This window comes from Desmodus rotundus, chromosome 3 (assembly GCF_022682495.2).
Source record: "Desmodus rotundus isolate HL8 chromosome 3, HLdesRot8A.1, whole genome shotgun sequence".
Taxonomy (NCBI): Eukaryota; Metazoa; Chordata; class Mammalia; order Chiroptera; family Phyllostomidae; genus Desmodus; species Desmodus rotundus.
Genome location: NC_071389.1, coordinates 201,765,705 through 201,786,103, shown reverse-complemented (window position 1 = coordinate 201,786,103; position 20,399 = coordinate 201,765,705). Strand labels below are relative to the sequence as shown.

The following is a 20,399-nucleotide window of genomic DNA, read 5'->3' as shown; positions in this document are numbered from 1 at the left end:
GCTCTTTCTGCGTTGGTTAAAAAGTCAGTAAAAACCAGCTGGCAGCCTGTGGTGTCCGCCCGGCACGCCCTCAGTCCTCATGGCACCTCAGGGCCACGGCCCTGGCTCTGGCGGGCGGAGCGCACGCCTGAAGCCTTATTGCTGTGCGTGGGGTCTGGCAGGCAGGAGTGACGCAAGCTGGGCCGTCCAACTGGGTCCCACTGCCAGCTTTACCAATGCAGCATTTATTTTAAAATTAAATTAAATTAAAAAAGACAAATTGCATCACCAGGTAGGTTTTGATTAAGGGCGCCGTGGCTGGGTGGCAGCATCACACGGGGCCGTTGGAGGTGGCTCCTGTGGGTGGTGGTGCATCTACCTTCCTGCAGGAAGAGGGGCAGGGTTGGGGTACAAGGGTCCCTGTCCAGACCCCTTTCCCTGGCCCGACCTGCTCACCTGTCCTTTGTCACTGTCCCCAGAACGGCCACTGTAGAGATGGCTGGGCTGGCTGTGGCTGCAGTGATGACAGCCACCATGGGCCCTGGGGGGACTGTTGCGGTGGCTACCTCCGGAGGCACAGCCCCAGCCAGGGTAGAGGTGGCTTCAACAGGTGCAGGGGAGGTGGGACCTGGCAGCGTGCTGGTTGCCCTGTGTGGTAGGCATGGGCTCAGCTGCCTGGACTGTCCCGAGGTCCCCACGGCTGCAGGCATGCTCCCCATTGCTGTGAATGGCGTGGGCCCTGCCACCCTGACAGCCCTCACACGTGTCTGCCCAGATGCTCCCTCCCAGCCCAGGGCTCCGCAGCCTGGCTCACACCTGGCCAGTACTTGCTTCCCCTGAGTGTGCCAACTCCAGCTGCACAAGGACCCCTGGGAGCCTGTGAGGGCAGGGTCAAGGGAGGGTCCTCAGGGGCCTTGTGGTGGGGGCCGCGCCAGGCGCAGCCGGGCAACATAAGAAACAGACACACTGAAGCTTGCAGACCACTGGGCTCAGGAAGGCCAAGCCCACAGCGGCCAGAGTGGGCAGGATGAGACCCGTGGGGACCACCCCGTGGAATCAGGCTGTCTGCTTTCAGAATGACATAATGCACTTTTCAGAGAACAGTTGGTTTTTAAGAGATGAGAGATTAGGAAGAAGTTTAAGAATTGTATGATTCTTTAAGGAAACCCAGGGCGGGGTCTGAAGGGGACAGGCCGTGTCATCTGGGGTCCCAGGACCAAGCATGCTGTGAGCCAGAGCAGGACCCCACCAATGGGGTACACAGCTCCACAGTCACGTGGGGACCAGGGGTGGGGGACCCTGCCAGGGGCCAGCCTGCCCCACCTGTGGGGAAAACAGAGGGCCCGTCTCCCTCAGAGAACACCCCCTCCTGTGTCACCTATCTGCTCCCTGACCCCTCTTGGCGGGGTCAGGTCAGCAGGCCACCTGCCTCTCCTTCCCTAGTTTCCGGAACAGCCCCCTAAACTGTCCCCTCCCCGACCCAGCCCAGCCAGGGGACTCAATAAGTCCCAAAGGCTAGACTTGTTGAGTGTGGGAATGGAATATGTGGGGGCTGAGCTTGCAGAGAGGACACACCCCCATCAGGGTTCAGTGGCAAAGTCCTGACACCCCATCCTACTGTCCGAGTGTGATGGGCATTTCCCAGGTGCGGGTTTAGGTGTGCACGTGCCTGAGACTCAACACACACCAGACAGGACAGAAGCCAAGTCCCCTCCCCACCCCCTGCGGCCACCCCAAAGTCTGGAGTGGTGGCTGGGCTGGGCCAGGACTCCACAGGCCTGGCCATTCTCTCCAAGGTAGGCCTATGGGTGGGGCGGCCCCATTCCCAGGACCCTGGGGTGGGACATTCAGGCCCTCTGTGCTATCTCAACACCCATCGACTGGGGGCATCCCTCCCCACAGAGCTCCCTCCATGGGGTCAAAGGGCCATGAGGCAGCAGGTTCTGCCCGCTCCTGTGGAGACCAGGACCACATGCGCCTGCACCCACCCCGCCCTGCACACCTGGGGGCTGATGTGGGCACTGGGGGGGCCTCCCAGCCAGGACCCATGCTGACAGCCTGTGAGGCAACAGGCACCTTCTGCTTGTCCTCGTTGCAGCTGGAGGCCACCAGGGGGGCGTCCCTGGAGAGACACACACTCCAGGCACATGGGGCAGCAGGGCCAGCTGCAAGACAGGGCCAGACACACCGGTGAGGGTGGAGGGGCCCCAAGCGTGTGCGGCCATGCGAGAGCTTCAGCCTGAAAACCTGGCACTGCCCTCCCCTGTGGCTTCCCACTCCCACCCCTCTCTGCGTGGCCCCGACACACTGGGGTCTCTATGTCTGTCTGTTTGGGGCACAGGGCCAGGGGCTCTGGACAAGCCCCACAGATGACACCAAGGCGGCACAGCAGGCGTGCAATGGCACAAGGCAGGCGGCCAGCGGTCACATCAGCACAGATGAATGCAGGGCCCGACCTGCACTCCAGGGTGGCCCTAAGGCCTTGCCACCCCCATCCTGGGCAGGTGCCACCTCCTCCCACTGCCCCGCCCTCACAGCTGCTCTGACTCACGGGCTCTCTCTGGACCCTGGCTCAGGTCACCCTGGGCGTCGCCATGTCCTGTGCCCACCGGGGAGCTGCACCCGGGCCCCGACTCGGAGCTGTGGACGAAGCCGAGGCTAAGGCCGTGCCGGGGAGACACTGTCCCAGAGGCGGATGAGGCTGCTCCGGCCTGCCCTGCCTTCCTTACCAGCAGAAAGGCTGGAAGTCAGTGAACTTGGCCCAGCCTTTCTCCTCCAGGGCTGAGGTGCTGGGGGCGCTGGCTGCCCACACACTGGAACCCACATCCATCGCTACTCCTGGGGCTGGAGCAGTTGGACTCACCGGCTCGTCAAACGCTGTCCATGTGGAGCCTGCCAGGGCAAGATGCAACGGTCCAGGCCCTTGACCAGAAGGTCAGCCCCTCTTGCCCTCAGAACCCCCAGCCCGGAGGCAGCAAGGGAGGCCCCACGAGAAATGCCGTGTTCCCAATGGGCCCGGTGGCTGATGTGGCTGAGAGGGGCTGCTGAGGACCGAGCCACAGCATTTGCCACCAGCCCCGTGTCCCTGTGGTCAGTGGCATGGGGAAGCCACTGCCTGCAGGATCATGACCTCCCCTGACAGCTCAGTGGGTGTCAGGCCCTGGGGAGCACCCACCAGCCACAGGCAGGGCACTCTACCCTCTGTCACCCAGGCCCCCACCCAGCCTGAACTCGGCGCCCCAAGCGCACACCTTCTGAGCCACCTTCTGTGCCGGGACCATCATGGGCAGCGGCTGGAGGAGCCCTTGCCCGAGCCACATCCCCGTCGGTTTCCTTCCTGTCTTGGCCTCCACGGGCCAGGCTGGTCTCCGGGCAGCTCTCTGAGGCAGGAGGGGCCCCAAACCTGGAGGAGAAGCACAGTTAGGGCCATGGGGCCTCACAGCTGGGGCAGGGACGGGATGCACAAGCATCCAGAGGTTTCTCTGTTTCTTAAGGAGGCTCAGGAAAAATGGGTAGGCTGCACACCTGGCTCTGGCCATGACCCGGGCAGCACAGTGAGTCTCCTTGTCCTCCCAGATGTCATCGTCCTCATCATCGTCAAAGGGCTGGATGTGGTCACTGCAGCAGGCCTCAAACAGAGCTGCGCTGGGCTGCGAGACCCCACGTGTTCCACACGGCTCCAGGAGGCCCAGCCCAGTCTCCCAGGATGGGCCTCCAACTGGGAGGGACAGGGCTCCCAAGGAGCAGTCCCTCTCCCCCACTGCCCACCACCACCATGTCCCTGTCCCCCTCCAATGAACACCAAGCTGGGGACTCACACTGTCCTCATCAGCGTCAATGCTAAAGTTGATCTCTGCAATCCTGTCGAATGGAGCGCTGAAAGGACAATGCAGGCACTCAGCACCTGGGCGGGTAGCATCACCTCACGAGGGAACCTGCTGTGCGCGTGCCCATCAGAGTCAGGCTGGAGACTTGAAGGAGTCTGTGACCCAGAGCATGTGGTGGCCGAGCGCAAGGCCAGAGCTCCACGGCCAGTCCAGGAGTGTGGCTGTCAATGGGGTGGGGCCCCATCCTGTGCACACCTGCCTTCCCTCCAGCTCTGGAAGGAATACCTGGGTGGCTCTCACCTGGCTGCCGTGTCTGCTCTGAGGGTGTCTGGGGGCTGTGGGGGCACACTCCACCTCGCCTGCCCACGAGTCACACCTGGCTCTCAGCTGAGGAAATGAGGGGGTGGGGTGGCCTCTAGGGCCAGGCAAGGCTGAGCCACAGGCCTGGGACCTGGTTACCCTGAGCAGAACCCAACTCCGTCCTTCCAAAAGGGACTGAGAAGGGGGGTGGGAGGCACAAATTGGGGTCATAGTGCACAAGGCAGATAGCCTCAAGTGACGCGTAGTATGCTGGCCAGAGCTGGGCTAGCAAGGCGGCCAGCGAGTGTGTGGTCCTAGGGGCTCACTTGACACTGTCATCCTGGTCTGCAAACTCCTCGTCATTGAAGCCAAACTGGTCCACGAAGGCGGCTGTCATCTGCTGGACCTGGTACTCAGAGAAAGCCTGGGAGAGACGGCGTCGGGGGGCAGGCCTCAGATTCAGGCTCCTCCCCACGACTGACCACTCAGGCCGTGTGCTCACGTGAGTCACGTTCAAACAACCTATTTAACTTTTAATTGGCCCATATGTCCCCAAAGGTCCCATCAATATAAGTGGCTCTGGGGGAGAGTGAGCACCTTCCCTGTGGCCGTTTCCCACAGCGGTCTGGTGGTGCCACCCAGGGAGCCCTAGAGGCCTCAGCACTGCCAGGATTGTGGGGAGGGGCCCGGCCACACCCACCTGCTGAAGGGACAGCTCATTGGGGAACACGCCCTCCATGTCCTCATCCTCACTTGAGGGGTGGAGGTGGTGAGTGCTCACCTGCAGCAGCAGAGGGGTGGGTGTGAGTCTGTGCCCAGGGCCGGGGTCCAGCCTGCTGCCCAGGTGTAACCCACATGGGGTCTGGGCACGATTAGGCCTCCGAGGCCACACTAGGGCTCCAGACACAGGGGGCAGGACCAAGGGTTCCTCACTCAGACCGGCCCAGGCCTGAGGCCGGACACAGAGCAGAGGTTGCAGGACACATGGGGGCGCACCCGCACCCATATGCACACACCAGGCGAGCCTCCTCACCAGGTCCACGGCGTTCCTGCGGTTGGTCTCTGTCAGTGTCTCCTCCACGAAGCTCTCCCAGCGCCCGCGGCAATCCGCAGGGAGCCCTGTGAAGGAAGCACTGCCGGGTTCCGAGTGCCACTGTGGGGGATCCCAGAGGGCCCCTGGGGTGACAGCTGAGAGGGGTCGTGCAGGCACAGAGCCCGCCCTCAGCAGGTGTTGGAGACCTAAACTTACTTGGTACACAAGGGGTCCCGAGGGGCCCCAGCCACAGAGCAGTGGCACAGGCTTCTGTGACAAAGCAGCCGATGACCTGGCCTCAGCACAACCCATGGGCCTGTGTCTGTTTTTCTGGGGAGGTCAGAGCCTCAGAGAGATTCCCACCCCAGAAACACTGAGGGAAGATATAGCGAATAACTTCCCACGTGCCCATTGTCCCCCAAACTGGGCCTTCCTGGGCCTCAGCCCATATCATGGGCACCCAGGGACCTGGAAATCTGACCCCCATCCAGAGGCAACAGACTGAGAACACCCACCTGTCCCCAGAACTCCCCCGGCTTGCACTTGCTCTGTGGCTGGGGGCTACCTCACTGGGACCACCTGGAACCCTGCCCGGCTCTGCCCCTGAAGCCCAGTGCTGCAGACCCTGTGCCCAGGGTATGAGAAATGGGAAGGGGCAAGGTTGTGGCTCCCCAAGATGGGGGCCCTACGGCAGGATTTGGAGGAAGCCCCAAGAGCGGGTGGCAGGCCCCAGGTGAAGGTGCGGCCGGGCCAGGGCAGGGCTGCAAGAGTTCAGAGAGCAGCCTTTGAGGGCAGGACTTGGGCGGGTGTGAGCAGTGTGCTCGTGCATCTGGGAGCCGAGCCTCCACCGTGCAGACATCTGGGCCCCGGGGGCCCAGGCCCACCCACAGAGAGACCCCCATGGGAAGGCAGGCCGACTGTCCAGTACCCATGCAGCTGCCACTGGCTGGAGGGGGAGCAAGGCAGCCTTGGGCAGCCAGACCGGGAACAGGGCTCACCTCGGATGACCTCGCTGACTGGGGTCTGCATGGGGCCCCTCTCCAGGTTCCGCACCACCGCATTGGCGATCCGGGTGAGGTGGCCCATGTTCCCGCGCCTCATGCCACCGGCTGCCCTGAAAGTGAGGGTGGCATGTGGATGACTGCCGGTCTTAGGCCTCACCTGCCAGGCCTTCCTTGCAGCCTCACCTGTGGGACCCAGGGCACCTGCCCTACCTCCACTGGGCAGCAGCGGGGCTCAAAGCCCACGCTCCCCACCTGCCCTTGTGAGGCCCTCTCAGTCTCTGCTGCCTGGCGAGGCCGCCCAGCGGCCCCTCTTACACGGCTCCAGCCGCCCCCTCTTCCAGAACAATCCAGAGCCTAGTGCCCAGGGGATGCCTGGCCCAGCAGCAGCGGACACACAGGAAGACACAGACACCCCTGTGGCACACGCGGACGGAGCACACCTGGCGCTGGGGATCCAGAGGCCTCACACGGCCTCTCCAGCTCCACAAGTCACCTCCCTCACTGAGCTCTAGGCGGGGGCGGTGATCTCCCTGGCGTCTGTCCACCTTCCCCCCACACGGCCATGAACACGTGGCTGTATTCAGCTTCTCATCTGCCCCACACGTGACCCAACAGCAGGGCCAAGTCCCAGTGTCCTGACAACCAGGAAGAGCTGCAGCATGAAATGTTCACACATCCACAAACAGCCCTGAACCGGGGCGGACAGGGCCTGCCTTCAACCACGCACTCTCCCCAAAGACCCTGAGGATGCCCATTAGAGGAAGTCAAGGTGAGCAAGCAGGGTCGCCTGAGCTGGAGACCCGGACGAAGCAGAGGAGGGTCAGGAGAAAGTGGAAAGAGGGCACTGCCACAGGGGAAGCTGTGGGGGGTGGGGGGGCACAAATGCGCTCAGCGCAGGGCCTCACTGGGCACCACATGCACTGGGACCAAGGGAAGCTGCTGGCCCCTTCCGGCGTGCTGACATTAGAGAACAGACGCAAGCTGGCGGGCTCAGTAAGAGCCAGATGTGAAGGATGAAGCTGGCAGCAGCGGTCAGATCAGGGCAGGGGGTGGGGCTGCCCACACTGGACCCTGCAGGCCACCCTGGGGACCTGGGTGGTCAAGACTTTCAGGCAGGAGTATTACCACCTGAGTGTTTCAGAAAGAGAGGCCAGGTGGGGAGGGAGGAAGCAGGAAGTAGCCTGGACACTCCTGAGGGTTCAGGGGCTCAGTGAGAGAAATGGCTGGTGCTGGGATCTGGGGGCGGGGGAATCTGATACAACGCAAGATGCCCTGGGTGCACAGCCCTGGCCAGGTGACCCTGCCTGGCTCTGCCACTCAGCTCCCTGGCCTCCCCAGCAGTCCTAGCAGCTGTTTCCTTCAGTAGCAAGACCCCTTTCTGGGAAGCAAATCCTCCCTGGTGGCCCTGGGGCCCCACAGAACTGGTGGGCACCGTCCCACGAACACCCAGGGGTTCTCACTGTGTGTGGTCGTTGGCCTCCCAGGCGTCCAGGATCCTTTGGACCAGGCAGCACTTCTGGAACAGCTGGGGGCACAGGTGGACTGGTCAGGATCCGGGGGCTGCACGCTCCCCTCCACCCTCCCTGGACCAAGTGGGCTTAGCAGGCAAGCGAGCAGGTGGCCTGGAGGGGAGCATCATGTGGAGCACTCCCAGGTGAGCAGGAAAGAAGAGACTTGTCACGTCAAGGACACATGCACGTGGATGCAAAAGGTCCAAAACCCCAGGAAGGGTTCGCCCTTTCTTCGTGCTCTCCTCTCGCACAGGGGAGGGAGGGCAGCTCACCTGAGTCACGTGACAGTTAGAAAAGCAAGCGCGGGGGGGGGGGGGGGGGGGGCGCCTCGGATGGCCTGCCTCAGCGTCAGTGTCTACGTGGTCTGGGTGGGGCTGGGCACGAAGCAACACGAAAGACACTGGCTGGACTCACGTGGGTCACCATGGTGTTCTCGGGGTGGCCGGCAGCAGCCTGGGGGGTCTCCGAGCCCCCATTCCCAGTTGGAGGCTCCACCCTGCTCTCGGGCTCACAGGCTTCGGCCCTGTCCTCCCGGACAGCGTGGGAGAGAATAGCGGCGATGCATAGTTCCACTTGGAAGTGCAGAAAGTTATTCCAGGTATACTTGAAAAACAGATCCTGGGGAAACGGGGGACGGAAGACAGTCCTGGACGGGTTTTCTTCCAACAGCGGGACCACCGGGGTCAGCACACCGTCCCACACGCAGGGTGGCCGGGTGGCCGGGCAGGCGCTGTTCTGGGAGAACCCCTCCGGGAGCCTGGTCTCTGCTCTCACCGGAGTGGTGCCTGCGGGTCAGTCTGCTGCCTGCCCCTTAGAAGTTTAACTCGTTCTACCCACCCTCTCTGTCTCTCTCTCTATATACACACATTACTCACCTGAGGATATATTTATTGATTTTAGGGTGGGAGGAAGGGGGGGAAGGAGAGAGACAGAAACATCGATCAGTTGCTTCCTGTACACGCCTGACCGGGGACACAAGCCCAGTGGGGGACCAAATCCACACCCCTCTGGTGTATGAGATGACGCTCCAACCAACTGCCCCACCCAGCCAGGGAGAAGTGTGACTCATTTTTAGCCTCTCTCTTTATCAGTGTGTTTTTAAAAGGCTGTGTATTTCCTAATAAAATCCACTTTAGCTACATTTTACATATTCTCTTATATAGGACTTTTATTCTTCATGGTTTTATCTTAACCCATGGGTCACTGGAAGTGTTTAATTCTCAAACAAACAGGACAGACATGAAATCAGGAGATGCACTTCTAGACACTGTCCACAGGAACCTGGAGGGGCCCAAACCTAAGCTGCACCAGCTGACGCCCGACGAGGCTGAGTGAGGATGCGTCACCCCCCTCTCACAGCCTCTTCCAGGCAAGGGGGGTGGGGAGGTAGCAATGACAGCCCACCCCTGAGTCTTTGACCCCATAAGCCAGTAGGGAGACACTGGTGGGGAGAGGTGACGCAGGCCCACCTCTCTGTACACCCCCACGGCCACGCCACCTCATGCAGAACAGGGGCCACAGCATCCTGCGTCCCAGACTCTGCTGCCTACACAGAGGAAGCAGGAAAGGGGAGGGGGAGGGCACAGGAAGGGGGCTGCAGACTCCACTGTGGGTGAGTGTGGGCCCCTCCTTCACACCATGGACATGGCTGCAGGATGAAGGCAGAAAGCCCACCTGCCCATGTGACCTTGAGGAATCTTACAGGTGGTTTCATTGTCCAACAGTCAGGCCCACCTCCCAACATAGAAAAGCCCAGACCAGATGGCTTCACTGGTGAACTCTACCAAACATTTAAAGAAGACATAACGATGTCAACCCTTCCCAAGCTTCCCCAAAGCTTAAGTGGGGGGCCACTCCCTAACTCCTTCTACGAGGCCAGCACCACCCTGACGCCAAAGCCAGAGAGATATCACAAGAAAAGGAAACTACAGACCAATGCCCTTTTCTTCAAAATATATTGTATTGATTATGCTATTCCAGTTGTCCCATTTCCCCCCCTTCATTCCCCTCCACCCTGCACACCCCCTCCCTCCCACATTCCCCCCTTGTAGTTCATGTCTGTGGGTCGTACATATAAGCTCTTTGGCTTCTCCATTTCCTATACTATTCTTACCCTCCCCCTGTCTATTTTCTAGCTACCATTTATGCTACTTATTCTCTGTACCTTTCCCCCCTCTCTCCCCCTCCCACTCCCCTGTCGATAACCCTCCATGTGATCTCCACTTCTGTGGTTCTGTTCCTGTTCTAGTTGTTTGCTTAGTTTGCTTTGTTTTTGTTTTAGGTGTGGTTGTTAATAACTGTGAGTTTGCTGTCATTTTTACTGTTCATATTTTTTATCTTCTTTTTCTTAGGTAACTTCCTTTAACATTTCACATAATAAGGGCTTGTTGATGATGAACTTCTTTAACTTGACCTTATCTGAGAAGCACTTTATCTGCCCTTTCATTCTAAATGATAGCTTTGCTGGATAGAGCAATCTTGGATGTAGGTCCTTGCCTTTCATCACTTGGAATACTTCTTGCCAGTCCCTTCTTGCCTATAAGGTCTCTTTTGAGAAATCAGCTGACAGTCTTAGGGGAACTCCTTTGTAGGTAACTGTGCCCTTTTCTCTTGCTGCTTCTAAGATTCTCTCCTTCTCTTTAATCTTGGATAATGTAATTATGATGTGCCTTGGTGTGTTCCTCCTTGGGTCCAGCTTCTTTGGGACTCTCTGAGCTTCCTGGACTTCCTGGAAGTCGATTTCCTTTGCCAGATTAGGGAAGTTCTCCTTCATTATTCGTTCAAATGAGTTTTCAATTTTTTGTTTTTCCTCTTCTCTTCCTGGCACCCCTATGATTTGGATGTTGGAACGTTTAAAGATGTCCTGGAGGTTCCTAAGCCCCTCCTCATTTTTTTGAATTCTTGTTTCTTCATTCTGTTCTGGTTGGATGTTTCTTTCTTCCTCCTGCTCCAAACCGTTGAGTCCTGGTTTCCTTCCCATCACTGTAGGTTCCCTGTACGTTTTCCTCTATTTCACTTAGCATAGCCTTTCATTTTTCCCTCTAATTTGCAATCACACTCAACCAATTCTGTGAGCATCCTGATTACCAGTGTTGTGACCTGTGCATCTGATAGGCTGTCTGTTTGTCACTTAGTTGTATTTTTTCTGGAGCTTTGATCTGTTCTTTCATTTGGGCCAATTTTTTTTTGTCTCGAGAACCTGTTACATAGTAAAGGGGCGGAGCGTTAGGTGTTTACCAGGGCGGGGCAACCCACGTGGCTGCGTTGTGACACTATATGTAGGGGAAGGGTCCAAGAGGGTACAGTGCTGCTTGCTCTGCTCTCTGCTGGTTTTCAGTCACTTCCCCTGCTACCCACAGTCAAATTGGCCCATTCTGATGCTGATTCCCAGGTGGGTGGGTTTGTGTACTTCTAGGACCCCATGGATCTCTCCAATGAACTCTCCTGTGAGACGGGCAGTGTCTCCTGCCACCGCAACCCCCACAGGTGTTGTCGGAGGTTTTGAGGCTTCATTTCCCTGCACTGGAGCCCTGGATTGTGGGTCTCTCTTGCTCCCCAGTTGCTCCTCCTGGTTTATCCGCACTCGAATGTGGGACGGCCCACTCCTCCAGCTGCCTCCTCACCTGGTCCACCAGCTGCCACCTTGCCAAGAGTCCTCTCCACCCAGCTGCCCGTCTCCACCCCTCCCACAGTCTGGATGAATGTTTCTTCTTTAACTCCTTGATTGTCGGACTTCCATACAGTTGGATTTCCTGTCAGTTCTGGTTGTTTTTTGTCTTTAAATTTGTTGTTGTCCTTCTTTTGGTTGTGCGAGGAAGCACAGTGTGTCTACCTACACCTCCATTTTGGCCAGAAGTCCAGACCAATGCCCTTTATGAGCACTGATGCAAAATTCCTCAACAGAATACTAGCAAAACAAAGCCAGGAGCACGTTAAACAGATCACACACGATGGCTGAGTGGGACTCACTTCCGGAACGCAAGGACAGTTCACCATGACAATCAAACGGTCAATCAGGTTGACGTCCACTGACCAAAGGGCAACAACCATGTAATTATCTCAACTGACACTGAAAAGCATTTGACAAAAGTCAACACTTTTTAAAATAAAATGCTTAATAAACTAGGAGTAGAAGGAATCTTCCTCAAGGTTCCCGCGCACGAAGAAGGGCACCTATGACGAGCCCACAGATCAGGAGCCACTTCTGTTCAGCTCAGCACTGCACAGTGTAGCCAGAGCAATTAGGAAAGAAAGAAATAAAAGGTATCCAAACTGGAAGGAAGAAGTAAAATGATCTCTGTTCTCAGATGACATGTGCGCTTATATGCTCTTATGTGAAAAATTCTACAAATTTCACATAACTGTTAGCCCTAATAAACCAGTTCCAAGTACCAAATCAACACACAAAAAGCAGTTACATTTCTAGATACTAGTAATCAACAATCCAAAAAATTTAAGAAAATTCCATTTACAATAGCACCCAAAAGAATAAAATATTTAGGAATAAATTTATCCTAGGAGGTAAGACTTATACACTGAAAACTACAAGACAGTGCTAAAAGAAATTAAAGGCCTAAATGAATGGACAGATACCCATGTTCATGGACTGGAAGATTAATTGTCATGATGAAAATACCACCCAAAGTATCTGACCTACGGATGCGATACAATCTATCAAAATCCCACCCAGTGGTATTTTTTTGTAGAAATAGAAAAACCCATCATAAAGTTCATATGGAATCACAAGGGAGACAGACCTAAATGACACAAACTCTAGAGATTTCACTTACTTACTTTTAGAGAAGAAGGGAGAGACAAAGGGAGGGAGAGAAACATCATCAGATGCCCCAACCAGAACCCCCAACCAGAACCGCACCCGCAAACCAGACACATGCCCTGGCCAGGAATCAAACCAGTGACCCCTAGGTGTGCAGCGCGGTGCCCAACTGACTGAGCCACACCAGTCAGGGCCCAAAAGACAAAATCTTGAAAAAAAGAACAAAGTTGGACTCACACTCCCTGAGTTCAAAACTTGCTACAAAGCTGTGGTAATTGACAGAGTGGGGTCCTGGCATGAGGACAGACATATAGAAATGACCATTTCAGTGAAGAAAGGACAGTCTTTTCAACAAATGGGGCTGGGAAATAAAATGCTTAACGGGAAACTGGATATCCACATGCAGAAGAAGTTGGGCCCTTACCTTATGCTACATGTGGGGTCTGCCCAGAAGGTATCCAGCCTTGTACTCTGAAATAGACACATTTATAAAAGAAGATAGAAGATATGGGCCAGGTCCCCACTTCAGGGGTGCGAAAGGCAGTGATAGATGTATCTCTCATACATTCACGTTTCTCTGCCTCTCTTCCTCCCTCCTTTCTTGTCTTTCTAAAATCTTTTAAAAAATAATATACAAGGAACATTGTACATAGGACGACGCCTCAGACCCCTTCAAAGTAGGCACCTTGGGACCTCACGCAGTTCTCCCAGCATCTCTTCTATTATTCAAAACACTCTGCAAAATCCTTTGTTGGAATTGCCACCAGCGACCCCATCATATTTTCCTGATTCTCATCAGTGATCTGAAATCTCTTCCCTTTCAAGGGTGATTTCAGTTTTGGGAAAGGCCAGAAGTCTCAGGGCACCACATCTGGGCTGTAGCAAGGCTGAGTCACCTGGGTCGCCAATCTTCGTTGGTTGCAGCTCCTACCTGTTCAACACTCTCAGGTGCTCTGCTTGGTGCAGGCCTTTCAGAACGTGGATGACTTTCAACAGATTCTCAACCATCTTTGAAGCGTATGTACCACACTTTTATTTGCACTGAACTCATTGCATTGTCCCCAAAAGCCTTCTGAGTCATCCTAGGAGTTTCGATGGAGGAATAGTCAGGCTTAATGCAAAATCTGATGCAGATTTGTGGCTCTACTCACTCTGTTATTTTGAATGCGATGGCCACACAGTACATGTGCTTACTCAGTGGTGTCCACCGCTCACACTGGCTAGTACAGTGAAGTTGTCACTGTTCACGCATGTGCATCCCAGTCCACTTGCCATGGCTGCCAGGTTACACTGATGTCGCACAAATTGTTCTCGTTACATTAACAATGGCTGGACTTCTTCCGGACAGAACTCGCATACAAATTAACTCAAAATGGACTGAAGACCTGACAGAGCTAGAGTTATAAAACTCTTAAAGAAAATACAGGGGTAAGTTTCATGACGGTGGATTTGGCAATGATTTTTTGAATATGACACCAATGGATAAATTGGACTTCATTAAAATAAAAAACTTGTGAGTCAAAGGGCACACAAGAAAGAAAAGACAGGAAGAAAAGACAACCCACAGAGTAAGAGAAATTTGTATGTCTGACAAAACCTCGATCTAGAATATGTATGGAACTCCTACACCTCAAAAACAACCCAAAAATCAAACAACCTGACTCAAAAATGGGCAAAGGACTTAGACAATTGCCCCAAGCAGATACACAAATGGCCAAAAAAGCACATGAAAAGATACTCAACATCACTAATCATTAGGGAAATACAAATCCAAACCACCATGAGATACCTCTTCACAACTATTATGATGGCTATTATTAAAGAAAAATGAAAAACAAATTTTGGCAAGCATGTAGAGAAATTGGAACCTTCACACATTGCTGGTGGGAATGTAAAATGATGGTGCTGATGTGGAAAATGCTTGGTTCCTCAAAAGGCTGAACACAGAATTACTGTGTGGCCCATCAACCCCACTTTTGGGGAGGGACTCGGAAGAAGTGAACGCAGGGGCTTGAACAGGTACCGAGCACCCATGTTCACAGCAGCGCTGCTCACGACAGCCAGAGGGGGAAGCATCCCAAGCATCCCTCAGCTACTGAGTGGGTAAGCGAAGTGTGGTCTATCTGTACACTGGAAGACCATTCAGTCGTAGAAAGGAAGGGAACTCTGATACCCGCTGCCACATGGGCGAACCTTGAAGACATTATGCTCAGTGAAATGAGCAAGACACACAAGGTGTGCGGGGGTGGGGAGGAGGTGGCAGCAGCGCCTGCTCACCAGCAGTAAGCCCATGGTGTCGAGCCGGCAGAGCTCCTGGTTGATGCTGGGCGTGTTCGTGTGCAGCAATGCGGCCATGAGGCGGGCCCCGTGCAGACGGGCGTTCCCTAGGGGCTCCTCCAGCACGCCAATGGTGGTCAGGATTGCTTTTTTCTGCAAACACAGAAGCACCGCCCACTGGAGCCTTGCAGCCCAGTGCCACATGGCTGCTGCTCAAAGGGCCTGGGCTGCTGTTCCACAACGTGGCATGGCCTGGGGAGGAGGGCAATGTGGGCCTTCCCCAAGGCAGCACTGCCTGCCAGAGGAAATGACAGATCACAGAGTGTGGGAGGGGGTCCACCATGCCCAGAAGCCCAGGGCACTCTGGTCTCAGCCTGCCAGCCACAGGGTATGCACCTTGGCGTAGGAGCCATGAGTGCAAGCCGGGGCCAGCGCCCTTGGAAGACACTCGGGAGTGCTCTTGGGAGAGACCGATGACAGAGCCCACCTTGCCAGACCACAAATGGGTCTGTTCTGATTCCGCACATGCAGCATAATGCCATCTACCTTTTCATTAACAGAATGTTCCAGAATCCCTGCCTTTGTGAAGCTTACTTTCTTGTGGGGGAGGGAGACAATAAGTGAGTTCATAAATAAAACAGTATGCCAGATCTTGGTAGGTGCTAAGGAGAAGCACCAAGGAGAGGAAAGGACTGAGACTGGGGGAGGGGCTAAGTTGATTGAGCTGGGCAGGTAGGGGGGCAGGCTGGGGTGGTAGTGAGGGAGTGAGCCCCCCCTCAAGCTGCTGAGGTGAGCAAAGGGCCTCCACTGGGACCCTGACTCAGAGGCCAGGCCTCTGAGAAGCCAGTTCCTCGGAGACAAGGAACTAGGATTCTCAGATGACCCCTATTTCAGAAAGCAAGTCATCTAGGGGGCTGCATAATGTCCAACCCCCAGGTTCCCCCTAAGAACAGGCAGACATTCGGCAGATGTGGGTCTGAAGACAGGCTTCTGGCATCAGCCTGGTGGTTCCCAAGTCGGGGTCAGGGAGCAGCAGTGTTTGTGTTTACTAGTAGTGGGTAGACCGTGGGGTGCTCCCCTTGTGCGCCAGGTCCTGACCTTTGGTGGGTGGAGCAGGAGCTGATGGAAGTCCTTCAGCCGTGGCTCGATGCCGCGCAGGACACTGTCGCTGACGGGGCATAGCCTCTCCAGTCCCTGAGAAAAGGAGTCCACCAAGCCCTCTGTCCTGTGGATGAGAAAGCAGATGGAGACAGGGACATGCCCAGGCCTCTGTCACACTCCACGCATCATCTCCAGAGTGGCGTGGTGACTCGTACAGAGCGCAGAGAGGCACCCGAAGCCTTCAGAAAACGTTCCCAGGTGACACCCAAGAGCTCCAGCACTCAGCTGGCCCCTGACAAGCTAGTGGTGTCACACCACTGCTCCCTTCCTGCTTTGAAAACACCCACAGCTGCCTCCACCTCTGGGCTCAGAAACAGGAGATAGGACCGGCCCACCCTGTCATTCTGGCTGTTCCCAGCTGATTCCCCTGAGGCCCAGTTATGAAAGTAGTACCCAGCAGTCACAGGGGAAAGAGTCGGCTGGCCCTGGTATCTCTCACTGCCGTGCTGCCCCTTCCTCACTGCAAGCTGGGGCCTGGCCCGCAGCAGCCCCATGCCTGCAGGAGAGTCTGGGCTCCCGCAGTAACGAAGGTGCAAACCCAATGTTCTGGTTGCTTAACTGGAGAGAATGGTGACAGCGCTGCAATTTGCTTTTTAGGTAAAAACTGATAAATAGCCCTGCCTGGTGTGGCTCAGTGGTTGAGCACTAGCCTGCGAACCAAAGGGTCACTGGTTTGGTTCCCAGTCAGGGCACATGCCTGGATTGGGGGCCAGGTCCCCAGTAGGGGACACGGGAGAGGCAACCACACATTGATGTTTCTCTCCCTCTCTTTCTCCCTCCCTTCCCCTCTCTAAAGTATAAATAAAATCTTAAAAAAAAAAACCAAACCCAAACAAACAAAAAAATAATCTTACTACCAAAACTAAGCCAATTTGTCATGTTCTTGTTCTTTCTTTCTTTTTAAAAAAACGTAAGCTATCAGCGCTGGGCTACCCTGCAGTTGCCTCTGACGTAAGCACACACATCAGGACTGCGTGTGGGAAGTCCACCAGCCACACCTGCTCCGCAGACGCGTCTACAGACACCATGCAAACAGGTGACAGCCAACAACTGCAGGCTGAGGTGGGAATGTGATTGATGGCTGAGGTCGAACGGGACGTGGCCACAGCCGCAGATTTACCTTTTCAACAAGGACAGTCTATGTACAAGCTTAGGTGCACAGCTGAAGACCAGTTAAGAACAGCATGCCAGACGGCTCCTTCGAGCCCCTGGCACTGCTGCCCCTCCTGCCCCCCACAGCTGCTGCACAGTGGTCTCCCTAGGGAGAGGCGCTCACCCAGCCCGCCGCGCTTCCAACAAGGCCAGCAACACCTGAGTCCCGCTGACGAGGCAGCTCTCGGTCTGGTCTCCGTCAAACATGTTCCTCAGAAGCTGCTCCACACAGTCCTGCCTGTCGGACACACGTGGGTCACTGCCAGGCGCAGCAGACGCAGATAGAAAGGACGGTCTCCCCTCCTGGTGGAGGTACCCCTGCTGGCCTGGAGTTGCTGGCCCTGCCAGGAGGCCCCTCCCATGAGAAACAGGCCCATCACTGTAACTCTGGAAGCGGGGGATAGCATTTCACCACCAGCGCATCAGAGTCTGAGTCAGAGGAGGCGGCCACGTCTGCCATCTGCTGGTGTTCAGAGCGGGCTTGGAGCCATCCTCACGACTCAGGAGCACCCAGCACCACCCACGGGCCAGGCCCTGGCCAGCACTCACGACTCCAGCACTGCAAGGAGGGGGTCCGGCTCCGGGGCCTCTGGCAGCTGGCCGCCCTGCTCCCTGCCCAGCCGGACGATGTCACAGAGAGTCTGAGAAGCATTGGACTGCCTCTGAAAAGACAGGGACACGGCACTTCGTCGAGCCGGGAGGAGCTCAGCAGAGCCAGCCTGCCGAATGGGCAGAGCTCTGCTGCTCCATCTCGAAAAGCTGCAGGCTCTCTCTGCCAGCTCACTCCCGCGGTGCCTGCTCTGCATGCCCACCAAGGAGATGCGGGTCTGCCAGACTCCCAGCCGTACTGCAAGGCTGAGCTCAGAGGGGCTCTGTGCCTCACAGGAATGGCTGCACCCCCGGACCCCTGCTGAGCTGCTCTGCATGTGACCATGTCTTTCATTTTATTTACTTGTTATTTTATTGAGTTTAGAGACAGAGAAACATCAATTTGTTGTTTTACTTATTGACGCACTCATTGGTTGATTCTTGTATGTGTCCTGACCAGGGATCTGACCTGCAACCCTGGTATATCGGGACGACACTTGGCCAACCGAGCCACCTGGCCAGGGCCTGGTACTGTATGTATGTATGTATGTATGTATGTATGTATGTATGTATGTATTTACTTACTTATTTATTTGTTTATTTAAAGAGTTGGGTCTTTTACAGGGTTATGTAGTCCAGCCAACTGCTATTTATTTATTTAATTTATTTGTTATTCTCACCTGAGGATATGCTTACTGATTTTAGACAGAGGACAAGGGAGGAAGAAAGGGAGGGAGAGAAACATCCATAGGAGAGAGAAGCATCAGCTGGTTGCCTTTTGCATAGCCCCAGCTGCTGACCTGGGCCTGCAATGTAGGCTTGTGCCCGGACTAGGAATTGAACCTGGTTTGTGGTACAATACCCAACCCACTAAGCCACACCAGTTGGGGTCTGATACTGTATTTTAAAATAACAAGGAGCTACTAATATTCAGAATGAATCCTGGGGGCTCATGAAAACACAGACGTTGCTACAGAGAAGACAATGGATGCACCTTTCAGGGAAACTTGGAATCTGACTCAGCGCACTTGCCGACCAAGTGGGGTTTTCCTTGGGGCAGGTGAACACAGCCAGAAACTCAGCCAGCGCCTGGCAGGAAGCGTGCCATGCATGCAGCAGCCCCGCTGGGCTGAAAGAAGTGCTCGCACCACCATTTCAGCGAAAACGAAAGCAGCCAGGTTGGCTCTGTGGCCTGGCACCTGCCTGTCTGCCTGTGGATGGGCCAGGCAGCCCCCAACGCTCACACTCACGGGGGGCACTGGAGGCAAAGACACTCTCCCGTGGTGACAGGAGCAGAGAACAGAGTGGCCGGGAAGCAGCTACGGCTCAGACCTGAGTCGGCACCACTGCTGTCAAAACTGCTGAGGACAGCACGTGTTCCTTTGCTCGGGTGGAAAAAAGGCCTTAACAGGAAAGACCGCAAAGGCTCTTTCCTGGCAGAGGAAGGCTGGCAGAGGAAGCCCACTGCCCCCCAAAGCTGCTCCATGGGCAGCGGGGCTCCCTCCCAGCATTCTCCCCCTCTGCACCTGGCCCCTCGAACACGAACACAGCTGGAACTGGCTGCGCCCTGCAGGGAGCACACCACACCACAGTGAGGATGGTCCGTCCTGCTCTCTCTGAGAGAAGCCAGCACCAGGCTACGGGCTGCCCTGTGGAGAGGCCGTCCCCAGAGCATGGTGCTGAAGGTGGCCCCAGAAGCAAACCCCCCCTAGTTGAGTCCTGAGAGGCTATGTCCAGATCCCTGACCTACAGAGACTGAGATTAAAAATGCTCGTGCCCTGGCCGGGTGACGCAACAGGTTGGAGCGTCCTCCTGCACACTAAAAGGCTGCTGTTTCGATCCCCGGCCAGGGCGCAGACCCGGTTTGTGGGTTCAATCCCAGGTCAGGGCATGTATGGGAAGCAACTGATCAATGTTTCTCTCTCCCTGCCCCCTTCCCCTCACATTATAATCAATAAGCAAATTCTTGGGAGAGGATTAAAAAAAAACTTGTTGTTATGAGCAAGTAAGTTTTGGGGTAGTCTGTTACTTAGCCATACAAAACTAATACAATTCTGATGAAATTGTTTTTTATAATATGTATGCATTATTTTTTAGTAAAAAAAAATGTCTAGAAGTCAGTGCTTGATTAAAGAAAGGAAGAAAAGTGTGTCCCTGTCCTCATCCGAGGACAGGCTGACTTGCCCCTCAGACAGCAGCAGAGGGCGCTGTCCAACAGCCCAGGCAAGGGGCTCCTGCGATGGTGGGCTCAGCAGGTGCCTACTCACATCTTCATCCTCACCCGGATGGATCAGCTCCACCAGCCTCTGGATGATCTTCTCTTCATTAAGCCACTAAAAGGGGAAAAGAGGCCTGTCGATGACTCTGCTCACATCAAACTGCGTGGAAAAGAGTCCTTCCGTGCTGCCAAGATCCAGACACCAGGTTCCATGACAGGTTCTGCGCCCAGGGTGTATGCCCACCCAGAGCCAGAAAGAACAGCAGTGACCAAACTCTGGAGTGAACCAAAGTTTATGAAGGAGGGAACACTGTCTCTGTGTCCAAATGGAGCAGGCTCCTTAACATCTGCAAGCTCTGTCTTTAGGAAACCACTTGAGCACCAGGGGGTTCTCACAGTGCTGGTCTGGCTCAGCCTCTAGCCCCAGGGCATCGGGGCCTTTCCAGGATCAGGAGCAGAAGGACCCTGGTGAGGCTGCAGGTGCATCATGAGTACTGACATCCTAGACACTGCTGGAGGTCAAGGCCGAGGTGGGCCAGGAAGCCCTGGGTCGCAGCTGGCTCCCCGGGGCA

General features: G+C 55.5%; 1 protein-coding gene across 5 annotated transcripts in view; it reads right to left on the bottom strand.

Moving 5' to 3' along the window:
* Positions 1–288: 288 nt before the first annotated feature.
* Positions 289–20,399, bottom strand: part of PPP6R2 (protein phosphatase 6 regulatory subunit 2) — a 60,290-nt gene continuing 40,179 nt past the window's right edge. For 4 of the 5 annotated variants that reach the window (XM_053919849.2, XM_053919851.2, XM_053919850.2 and 1 more), the window contains 19 exons: positions 19,877–19,942; positions 17,571–17,683; positions 17,146–17,259; positions 15,807–15,933; positions 14,709–14,861; positions 8,069–8,272; positions 7,604–7,668; positions 6,138–6,253; positions 5,140–5,225; positions 4,807–4,887; positions 4,433–4,530; positions 3,798–3,855; positions 3,505–3,629; positions 3,231–3,382; positions 2,709–2,871; positions 2,531–2,619; positions 1,982–2,144; positions 436–627; positions 289–362 (listed from right to left, as the gene is read on the bottom strand). In XM_053919849.2, coding sequence (XP_053775824.1) covers positions 311–362; positions 436–627; positions 1,982–2,144; positions 2,531–2,619; positions 2,709–2,871; positions 3,231–3,382; positions 3,505–3,629; positions 3,798–3,855; positions 4,433–4,530; positions 4,807–4,887; positions 5,140–5,225; positions 6,138–6,253; positions 7,604–7,668; positions 8,069–8,272; positions 14,709–14,861; positions 15,807–15,933; positions 17,146–17,259; positions 17,571–17,683; positions 19,877–19,942 — 2,217 coding nt within the window. In that variant the 3' untranslated portion in view covers positions 289–310. The other variant, XM_045187042.3, reaches the window with a different exon arrangement.